This window comes from Rhagoletis zephyria, unplaced genomic scaffold (assembly GCF_001687245.7).
Source record: "Rhagoletis zephyria isolate East Lansing unplaced genomic scaffold, Rhagoletis_zephyria_1.1 Rzeph_scaffold_00518, whole genome shotgun sequence".
NCBI classification, from domain to species: Eukaryota; Metazoa; Arthropoda; class Insecta; order Diptera; family Tephritidae; genus Rhagoletis; species Rhagoletis zephyria.
The window spans coordinates 54,260-66,307 of NW_016157602.1; the positions used below are offsets into that span (position 1 = coordinate 54,260).

At 39.8% G+C, this 12,048-nt stretch overlaps 1 protein-coding gene across 3 annotated transcripts in view; it reads left to right on the forward strand.

Moving 5' to 3' along the window:
• The window catches only part of bmm (brummer), a 111,206-nt gene that overhangs the window by 37,731 nt on the left and 61,427 nt on the right, over positions 1-12,048 (forward strand). For all 3 annotated transcript variants that reach the window (XR_001847049.1, XM_017612253.1, XM_017612254.1), the window contains exons 4-5: positions 10,210-10,318; positions 10,379-10,467. Coding sequence is in view for 2 of the 3 variants with exons in the window: in XM_017612253.1 (XP_017467742.1) it covers positions 10,210-10,318; positions 10,379-10,467 (198 nt within the window). In the remaining variant the exon portion in view is untranslated. The remainder of the gene's footprint in view (positions 1-10,209; positions 10,319-10,378; positions 10,468-12,048) is intronic.

The following is a 12,048-nucleotide window of genomic DNA, read 5'->3' on the forward strand; positions in this document are numbered from 1 at the left end:
GAATATTAGACCTGCTTATCAACTCAACTAATTGTGTTATTTCCATCTTGTATATTTACTAAGGATTAAAACGGCATGCCGGTCGATTCAAGCGGTTTGTCAAACTTAAGAGCTAAATAAATCACACAAGCTGTTGATTAAACCTACTTTAGTATTTTTCCATACACTTCTTTGTAGATGAAAAATAAATTTCAACGTAAATATCGATATTGCGGGTAAAGTATCGATGTTTTCGATATATCGACCTTGGAATATCGATTTAAAAAATCGATTATCGTGCGATGAAATATCGATATTCAGAAAAATCGATACGATACCGAACATTCCTACATGAAACCCACCAAAAACTAAAAATCGAAAAAATTGACATAGCGCACTTTGCAAGTGGACTACTCAATAGTGGAATATGCTATCTTATTTGCCCCTTCTTTTTATACAATTAAGGAGCGGCTTAATGGTTTAACGATGTTAGCGGTACATAATGCTGTGCCGATTACAACACAAGAAGTAATTGAAAAAATGTGTGTTAAGCAACGAAGATTAAAAATCGTTTTATAAGTAATAAGATTTCGTAGACTTGTACATAAATAAATACAAATAGATACGCGCAAATATATAAATATGCAGATATATTCAACGTGTAAAAACTGAAGTGTATACTAACGAAACTTCTACAAAACAATACTAAATAATTAAAATGGTGTAGTAATTTAATTTTTTAAATTTAAGTAAAGCATGAATTCCCCATGGAATAACCGAGTAGACAAAATNGTAATAAGATTTCGTAGACTTGTACATAAATAAATACAAATAGATACGCGCAAATATATAAATATGCAGATATATTCAACGTGTAAAAACTGAAGTGTATACTAACGAAACTTCTACAAAACAATACTAAATAATTAAAATGGTGTAGTAATTTAATTTTTTAAATTTAAGTAAAGCATGAATTCCCCATGGAATAACCGAGTAGACAAAATATATATAACGGTAAAAATGGCACATACATACATATATGAAAGAATGCCCACATGCGACGCCTCTAGCCATTTTGTATCACAACTTTAAGTTATCGATGCAAATTTTTTTTAATCCCCCCCTTCGCCAAATCCTGGCTACGGCACTGCATGACATCTACGTTATTGGTTTTTGTGCGTGATAATTAAATTGCGATAGACATGAGTGCAATTGTCTATGTCCGTTTTCGCAGTTGAATGGTATAAGAATCTCCCGATGATGTAGTAGTTTATCTGAAATCCTTAAAGCAGTCCATCATGGTCCTGACCAGATCCCTACTTGTATTCTCACAAATTGTGCTGATTATCTCTATGAGCCGTTAACAGAGTTATTTAATTTACTACTATATGGAAGGAATCGTTCATAACCCCGTTACGTAAAAGCGGTAGCAGATCTTCAGTGGAGAACTACCAGGGAATAGCTAAGCTTTCTGCAATTCCTAAATTATTTAAAGCAATTATAACAAATCAATTGATGCATTCTATCTCTTCTAGCATTTCATACAGTCAACATGGATTTTGCAAGGGCAATTCAACTTCTACAAATATACTTGAATTGACAACCTATATCTCAAAAACATTTAGTGAAAGCGAAACTGTTGATGTTATATGAAGGGGTTAGAATAAAAAGGATCTAAGTAGGTTAAAGTTGATTACTTATTGTAAATTCTGGGTAAATGCATTTGAAATGATTCTTGCCTAAAAAAATGCAGGTTAATTAACTAATTTAAAGAATGTTTACTCTTTGTCACCATATAAACACTATATAAATCTTAAGAAATCTAAAGTAATGTGCTTCTCGCGAAGAGCTGTTCATCCTCTTCTTTTNTACTTATTGTAAATTCTGGGTAAATGCATTTGAAATGATTCTTGCCTAAAAAAATGCAGGTTAATTAACTAATTTAAAGAATGTTTACTCTTTGTCACCATATAAACACTATATAAATCTTAAGAAATCTAAAGTAATGTGCTTCTCGCGAAGAGCTGTTCGTCCTCTTCTCTTATATACAATAGGTAACCATAACCTGGAACAGGTATACAATTTTGGGGACCTTGGTACCACAATGGATCCTAAGCTTAATTTTAATCTTCCCATTAATGTGACAGTCAACAAGGCTAAAGGTATACTTTTATTTGTGAAACAGTGGTCAAAAGAATTTTGTGACGATTATATCACCAAAACCCTGTTTACAACATTAGTTAGACCGATTCTGGAATACGGTTCGGTGGTTAGGAATCCAAGGTATCAAATTTACTCAGACAAGATAGAATCAATTAAAAACAATTCCTACTTTTTGCTTTAAGACATTTCCGTTCGGATTCTCAATATAACCTTCCGTCTTATACGAGCCGATTAAAACTTATTAATCTTCCTACACTTGCCAGTCGCAGGCAAATGCTTGGTACAATTTTTATAGTTAAATTACTGGCAGGCTCAATTTCAAGTCCGCCTCTTCTGGGTGAAGTTAGCCTTAATGTTCCTTCCCACGTATCAAGACACTTTTGTCCCCTATTTCTGAAAGCTTGTAAAACTAATTTTGAGTTGTACGACCCACTCCGTTGCTTATGCCAGGATTTTAACTCTCATTCCAGCACGTTTGATATATCAGATCCGATTTTCAGTATTAAGAAAGCGGTACTCGCTTCTCTCAATAAAAGAATTATTAACATAAAGACATAAATTCAGCTGATGAATTTAGTTCTGTAGCTGAACAGTTTTAGATCTCGACACTTAACAAACTCCTGCCTATCGTGATTCGTGAAAATACTGGTTCCGTACGTCATGCGGACTGCGCCCCTCGTGCGGATGGGCGAGAATGGAGGGTAAAGACCGTTGGGATTATTATTATTATAAAGTGGTGTTAAAAATTTCCGGTGTCAAAATGTTCGGTAACAAGCAGAATAGGCCTGCAAGAATCACCGAGGCAAAAATCCAGCTGCTCTGGTAGCACAGCCGTTTATGAATTCGCCATGTTTTATCCTATATGAGTAAAAACTATCTAATATTGTTTCTTTTAAAAATCTACCAACTTCTACAATTTTTTGTATGTAAAATCTGCTAAGTATTAATAATTTTTTCGAAGTCCGTGCACGGCTTCAGCTTTATTATGAGTTTCATTTTCCCCGAACTGGTTCACTTTTAATTTCCGTGTATTCACTACGGGCGGATGAAAAAAAATTCGGACGATAAGGGGCATTTTGTTGTAAATAAAACTTTTGAAAATTACAAAAACTATTAATTATATGATTGATATTTTTTATATATGTTTTAAACGAGTATATTCAATAATTTTTATTGAGCTTGAGGCCGTTTTTAATGATAAGCTTATTGTGGAAAAGAAACAATAATTTGAAAAAATGGTAGAAGTGATAGCTATTTCGGAAATCACCACATTTCCTCATCAGACTTCTGTAAGTAGGATTCGAACCGACGATCTCACTGACTCAGCCAGTTGCCTACGCACTGTGTTAAGTTCGCCTTGTGAATTCTTGTTGCTTTTTTTCCACTATTTCATTTCGTTAAAACAACTATAATCAAGCGCAGCTGTTCCAGTGCTTTTCCACAATAAGCTTTTTATTAAAAACGGCCTCAAGCTCAATAAAAATTGTTGAATATAATTGTTATAAGGCCATAAAATAACGAAAACAAATGTTTTAAACGAGTTTTAAACCAAATGTTTTAAAACGTGTTTTAAATATATGCGATTTGCCACATTGTTTTAAACATTGCCACCCCTGGTCGTATCCAAAACATTTTTAAAAAATTAAAAAGGAAACTTGAAGCTTGCACGAAAAAAACTATATTACAGTTTCGGTATTAGCGCAATTATCAGGCTCACGCACGTTTACGGATGCACAAATATCACTCGCGCACGTTCACGAAAATTTCGAAATTTTTTCTTAAACCCATTCACGTTTACGTGTTGTTGTTCTTGTTGTAGAGGCTACAACAACCCCGCCTAGATCGGTTAATATCTCAGTCGTTGTCGTCAAACTCAACTAAAGGAAGCCCCAAGAAGCGTGGAGCCTCAATGGGGTCGGTCCACAGGGACAAAGGTGTTAGCTGTGTCCGGTTTTCCGGGCATACGGAGAGATGTTTCGAGTCGTGGGGTGTCTCTCCGCATGCCGGAAACTCATTTCAGAGCGAAGTTTGGCTATTATGATTCTAGCTAGGCTCCCAAAGCAGATGAAGCTTCGTCTCGTCGATGTCAGGTGGTTGTGTGCGTAGAACGGCATTCACAGGTCTAGGGTCTACATAACTCGAGACTGACTGAATGCCGCTCAGGGCCTATCGATATGGTGACGGGTCCAGAGGTTGTTTAATGAACCTCTGGACTTCGTCCGGCAGTTCGTAAAGATGCCTTCTGACATGCCTTGGCGAGGCCTACTCCGCAAGCAAGTGTCTGTTCGGGTGTCCACGTCTGTGGCTACCTACTAGGAATTGCTTGCTGAGAATTGTTTTGTGCTCCTTTATGGGGAGCATTTTCGCCTCGTCGTGCAAGTGGTGTTCTGACGACATCAGAAGATATCCAGACGCTGTCCGAAGTGCAGTGTTTTGAGTCGTCTGCAGCTTCATCTACTGCGTCCTACTAGTCTCCGGCGACCACACTGGTGCTGCGTACTTTAAAACCGGCCGGCCTATTGCTTTGTATGTTTTCAGCAACGTTTCTTTGTCTTTGCCCCAAGTACTGACGGCTAGCGACTTGAGGACCTTGTTGCGGCTCTGTACTTCGTTGACAATAGCGGTTGCGTGCGCAGAGAAGGAGAGCAGACTGTCGAAGGTTATTCCGAGTATTTTGGGGTTATTCACCGACGGAATTGGTGTATCATCGACGTGAATTCCCAGCGGTAGTCTGATCTCCTTCGTCCAGATGGTGAACAAGGTCGCAGAGGATTTTGTAGGGGAGAGGGTTAGGCTCCTAGCAGTGAAGAAGCGAGAAAGCTCGGAGAGATACCCGTTTACTTTCGAGCATAAGTCATCAATTCCATTCCCAGACGCCATTATCGACAATCGAGACTCCCTCTGGTGGTTGAGGGAGCTTTGAAATATAGTAGTTAAACAGTAATGGGGAAAGGACACCACCCTGTGGAACCCCCTGTTTTATTTTTCAAGCTTTGCTCGATTTGTCTCTAAACATTACTGACCACCTAGATAATTCGCCGACCACCGTTTGGGCCTCTGTGGGATAGAGGAGGATGCCTTCTAGCAGCGTGGAGTGGCTGCCGGTGTCAAACGCCTTTGACAGGTTCAACGCTACTAGAATAGTTCTCTCACAGAGACGGTTGCGGTTTAGGCCACGCGTTATCTGCGTGTTTATGGCGTTAAGTGCTGTTGTTGTACTGTGCACTTTAAGGAAACCATGCTTATACTTCGCTAGGGTCAGATGGTTCATGAAATACGGGAGTAGGAAGGCCCCTAGTATCTTCGCTACCGGGGAAAGGAGTGTTATAGGACGATAAGACTCTCCTTTGTTGGCTGTTTTCCCCGGTTTCAGAGGTGGGACCACCACCATCTTCCAGATGTCTGGGATGATGAGAGCGGCCATTGACAGATTGAGGACCTCCGTTAGGTACGCTACTCCCGTAGGACCCAAATTTTTCAGCATCAACATGCAAATTCCGTAGGGCCCCATGGCTTTGGAGGCTTTCGCCTTCCTGAACTTCACCGCTAGTGAAAGCAAGAGTTGCACAGGTTGTTGGCAGTTTGTGCAGCCTTCCGGTCACTCGACGCTTGGCTTTGTAGGCCGGAGGATGCAGTATGAATTGCAGGCTAAAATAGCTCGTGCATCGCTTCGGGTCCGACGAAGCATGGTCGCCGAAAGATATTTCAACCCTGTCGTCGTGGTTCGTCGGATTGGACAGTGACCTCACTGTTGATCAAAGCTTACTCACACCAGAGGCGAAGTTACAAGTCTTCAGATGCTCTTCCCACTTTCCGCTTATGTACGTTCACAACCTACCGAGTCTCCGCGTTGAGATTCCTGATACGGGGATTTCCGGGATCGGCCTGACGAAGGTTATCATCCTCATCGGCTAGAACAGCAGCGAAGATTGGACGGGGGTCCGTAATGCATCCTGCTGGTACGAAGCGAGCTACAGTAGCAGTGACAACCCTGTGGAACTTACGTTCACCAAGGTGGAAGTCGGTTGGTGTGGGGAGCGCAGCGAAGGTGCTCTCACTAAATTCGGCGAAGCCTTTCCAATCTGCTTTAGAAAAGTTTATATAGGTCCGGTGTTCCGCGGAAGCAAAGTCGGTTGGTTTATCGATCGAGATGACTATGCGCAGATGGTCTGATGGCAATGTCAGCATAGGTCGCCATGATACGCTGTTTATCAGATCAGTGCTGACCATTGTTATGTCCGGCGAGCTGCAGCAGCAGAATTTCGAATCGTCTATCTGCTCAGCCAAGTCTGTTTCCCTACGATCGTTTGACAGGCTTGAATTCCAAAGATCGTGGCGCGCATTAAAGTTACCAACTTCCATACGGTTTTCACCTCTGAGCAGTGCACCTATGCCAGGGTGATATCCTGCGGGGCAGCTAGTGACAGGGGCCTGACCGGATAGCAATGCCCTGATACATTCTAGGGTGGTATCCCTGCTGTCGATGTCTGCTTCAATAAGACGATACTGCACGTTGTGGTGCGTGATGAACGCTAATCCACCACCATTATCTCGCTCGCGATCTCGAAGGTGCACGTTGTATCCGGCGTAATTCAACAATTTTGAATTGCTGTGCAACTTCGTCTCTTGGACCGCAGCTTTCAATATACCATGCCCTCCCACGAGGACTGCTATCTCCTCGAGCCTGGTCTTGCTGTGGTCCGGGAGACGTGTTGTTATGCGGGGTGTGAGGGATGTGTGTTGCCTTGCCGCCATTGGCTGTGTGCGCTGCTGTAGAGGTTGCCGCCCTGTGGTGGTAGTGGGTGGCGTTGCAATTGGGGTTTGCGACCGTGTAGCGCAACACGGGCCCTCGAAGTTCCTCGTCCAATCTCGCGTGTTGCACAGCCCTGAACATGTCCTAAAGTGGCACCAGCCAAGGCACTGATGACGTTACGGAATATCCTGGTCTGACACACCGTGCAGATTGTAGGAGGAACCAGAAGTTGTTTGCGGCGGCGTGTGGGTGGTGGTGTGGTTGTATCTGTTGTATCTGTTGTGTAGTCTGTCGTGGTTGTGGTGTGGTCTATTGTGTTGTTTTGCTGTGGTGTTTGTGTTGAGCTGCTCAGGTGGACTGGGGTTAGCCGTGAAGGCTGCTCTGTTTGAGCAGCAGGGGGTCACAAACGACGTGGTCCACTGCCGATGTGTCCGTAGTCCTGAGCAGACTCTGAGGTGACTCCACCCGTTGCAAGCATTGCACTTGACTGGGGTTAGATCGCCGAAACAACAGCTCTTAGTCGGGTAAAACACGAGTCGTTCCGGTACGTAGAACCGGCTGTCGTGGAAATATTCACGTGTACGTGTACACGTTCACCGCTCTCAGCATTATGCCATCTGGGCAAAATACGTTATTTGTTGATGACAGCTCATGTTTACGTGTACACGTTCACTGTCGTCAACAACAAATAACGCACTTCAGATAGCGCAATGCTGAGAGCGGTTTATCTTAAAACCAAATTTTACCGGGGGTGACGGAAATTCGCTTTGCTATGCAGTTGTCTACTACATATTGCATAGATAAAGCTCAAACACCCTATTTTTGTTTTTGAAAACACTATAACTTCGTTACTCAAGGTATATAGGACCTACATTGTCGCATGCCGATCGGGACCTCATTTCGCGATTTTACACTTTCAAAACGGCAAAAACTATTTGTTGTTGCCGCTGGCAGCCGCTATTGTGTAGGGGTTAGCAGTGCGCTCTACCACTCCTCAGGGCCTGGGTTCAAGCCCTGGTCAAAGCAATATCGCAAAAAATATATAAAAAATGTTTTTTCTTAACAGCGGTCGCGCATCGGTAGGCAATGACAAATCTCCGAGAGTATTTCTGCCATAAAAAACAACTTCTCATAGAAATACAATCGCCGTTCGGATTCGGCGTTAAACTGCAGGTCCCTCCTCTTTGTGTTACAACATCAAGGCGCACGCCACAAATCGGAGGAGAAGGTCGGCCAAACAATAACATATGTGTAAGCGCCATTATATTATTATTGTATTATTGATTGTTGCCCGGGAAATAGAAACTACCTTCTTAAGTTCCATTTTAAATCATCGTCGAGCACTTTATACGAGCATCTCTCTCAGCTCCTTGACTATTATTCACTGTGGTGTAGTGGGTAGCAGTGGCGCTACCATTCCGCAGGGCGTGGGTTCAAGCCTAGTTTCCGGCCAACATAAAAAAAAAAATAAAATAAAACGAAAAAGTTTTTTCTAATAGCGGTCGTCCCTCGGCAGGCAATGGCAAACCTCCGAATGTATTTCTGCCATAAAAAGCAGCTTCTCATAAAAATACAATCGCCGTTCGGAGTCGGAGTAAAACTATATTTTAATTCGAAGTTCCTAAAAAAATAAATAAACATGAAAGACAAACAATATCAATTTAAAATGGGGGTGCTATTGTATAGGCCAATACTGTATGTATTTCAAAACCCCAGATGCCGATTTCATACCCTATTCCAATTTGCATCAAACTTCTTTGAAATCATCCTTCGAGTTTTTAAGCTTCAACTGCCTACGGTCTTCGCGGTACTTTATTTCCCGCTATTGTTAATAGATGCTAATTTTTACTGTTTTTTATGTATGTATGTATGTATGTACATTTTTAACTTACCTCAATTATTTGAATTGAATTTCTTTAATTTAACTTTTGTTCTTTTTTTTGCTGTTTAATTCTAGAACAGTCAAGCAGCTTCCAAAGCCATTTGGGAAAACATTTGCAAGTGCCTAACGAAAACACAACATATTAGGTTATATTAGTCCATTCGAGAGCAATGTAACATGTATACGTATGTAGTTACAAAAACTTTTATATCCTATAACATACATAGCTAATTTAACCCTTAGCCACCTAGCGTCTTTTTTAGACACTCTTCCACCTAACGTCGGTCAAGGTAACCCCTTACTTAATTTTAGTGTTTAAAGTATAAATATAATAATAAAACACGCAAAAACCGCACATAACTCTTTTGTACCTTTTATTTAATTAATATTAACAAAAAATTAACTTAAAAGAAGTTTCATACTTCAATAACATTTTTTATTCATTGTTATACGAATTTTGTAAGAAAACGTAGATACTTTTATAAAATGAGATCTAATTAGGAAAAAATATTCGAACTTAAAATTTTTTTCTTTTTTTTATAACTTAAAAACATGGACTTCAATAATAAATTGTTTTTGGCGCGATTAAATCGCAATTAAAATAAAATTGCAACCTGCCAACAATCACAATTTTTGGCGGCATGGTATACACATTTTTTGGGAACATTCAATACAAATTGGATTTTTGCATTCAAAACACATGTGGAATGTTTTGCGTTTCTTTTTGGGATCACATAGTGAACAGGTTTTACGTTTTTCAAATTTTTCTACGTTGTCGGCCAGCGATGTACTGGGTACTTGATCCATTTTCAGTACACTGCGAATAGCGCCATAAACACCTAACGTCGGTCACAACGACCGCAAGCAAAAATGTTTTACCTCTAGTTTTTGAATTGGTACACGTGTTGACTGCCTGATTGCAGAGAGAAAAGAAAAAGTACATAGACGGACAACTGCGCAGCTTGCATAATAACGGGAATATTTAAAAAATAAAAAAACGGTAGAGTCACTGTGACCGGCGTTAGGTGGCTAAGGGTTAAAGTAAATATATTTTTCGCGAAGGTCGAAAATGCCTGTTTATTTATCACTTACTTTATAAATTTATTATATTGTGTTTTATACAACCCAAAATGGCAATGTTCCAATGTATTGCATAACTCAATAAAAATTTTAATAACTAGAGAATTTTGGATTCAAAATTTTCTTTCTCTTATTTAGTACACATATGTACATGCAATATTTCATTACGTTTCGTTGAACAGAAATTAACGATTTAAATAAAAATGCATTGGCTTACCAAATTGGCTTGGAAACTTTATTTTGACAAAAAAAAAAAAGAAATTTAAAATAATTATTTTTACTAACTTTGCCTTTGAATCAAAACACAACTGCATACTTTTTGCACACTCTCTATTACTTTTTTGCTTCCTAGGATTACTAAACTTACACCAAAACTGAGCAAACACGTTCGCGTGAGGATAGAAAATATTTTAAGGCAATTAAATAACACAGTGCAGACCCGCATTTTAAGCAATTTTACGGTAAGTACAATGAAATTTATTTTCGTATTGCAAGTGACATCATTATGTATTTTTTTACAGATTTGCGAACCGCCTCATTTCGATACGACTGGCTTACTACATTCCAACCGTCTATATGGGCCAAGGGTATCGATATTAGTTGATGAGTGGTAAGTTTTTAAATCAATTTACGAATACTGTCATACAAATCAGGACCAGCTATTAGAGTTTTCTCACAAGCCGGTGCCCTGTTACATACATTTCGCGGCGGTAAAACGCCTGCCAGGTAAATCTAAACGGATGCGTCTGTAACGGCACTAGCACCTGCTACATTTGTATTGTTTGAATCAGAAGAGTTTAGCTTTTCAAGAACGAAACAATTTTTATTGGCGAGTACTGAAAGGTATACATGCATTTGTACTTCCATGATCCGATATAGAAAAGTTTAATTATGAAAAAGCGAAAGAATTGGAAACTGAAAAAAACAGTGGGTACAAATGGAAAGAAATCACTAGACATTCTAAAGCTGGGATCCCATTAACGGCGCAAATAGCACAATATGTACCGATTTTCATCGTGCTTGATTGGTAACATATTTAAACAAATTGTATGTACAACTACTTTTTGAGTGGTCCCATTATCAGCGCATATTGCCACAATCTTTTTCGGTGCATATCGGCCAAATTAATTATGCGACGATAATCGGTACAACATAATCACATTATCGTGCTTGATTAATAATAACAATAAACAAATTGTCGACTTTGATCGCGGCATGAGCACCCGATAAAATTCGCCGCATGTTTACCATTTTGATTGTTCTACAATGAGCAAAAGAGTGTTCACATTATGGGTACAGCAATATTAATTGCTTATAGTCAGCACAATTTCGGCTCAGATTGCCGCATTTCGAAAAATTTTGTTTGTTCACACTATCGGCATATGAAGCGCGCCGAAAATCGGTCCATTGTGCCGATAATGGGGTCTCTTAGCTTAAAAGATACCCATAGAGAGTATTATTTTCCTGTTGATAGATAATATTGTGCTGCTGAAAAACACAGCTGAAGATTGCGTTATGCAATATTTTGAGTTGGACATCTTATTCCCATTTTTAACATTTACTTTTTACTGGCTAACCAGAATGTAGTATCACAGTCACAAACTATTTCGCTAACTACATCAGCAATAATACACCACATCCACAGCTACGTATTGTACCATAGCCTTACCATTCTGGTTAGCCAGTAATAGCCCTGACAGACATATGGTTTAAATATTATACTAGCATTCTATACTACATGTCTGTCGTTGTAAACCACATTTATACCATCGTACAAAGTGGTTTGAAGCTGATTCCTATATTACGAAAATGAACGTGGTATAAAGCGAGTATACCATGAAACACAGCCAGAGAGTAAAAAAAAATTTCACCAAAATTGTGTGGTGAAAACAGAGACAGTGAACTGATAGCATGTATGTATGCCATTTTGCTCGCGCAGGTCCAACAGTCGAAATGGACGAGTGATCAGAGCGCTAGAGTGTCACTTGAAAGATCCGAGATCGAGTCCTCGCGTAGGAGATTTTTTTATACCCGAGCGCACTTGTGCACAAGGGTATTATAACTTTGTTCACATAACGGTTGTTTGTAACAGGCAAAACGAATCGAGATAGATATAGACAAATGTATACATAAATGATCAGAATGAAAAGAGAAATCGATTAAGCGGTGACTGTCTGTCCGTCCGTCCGTC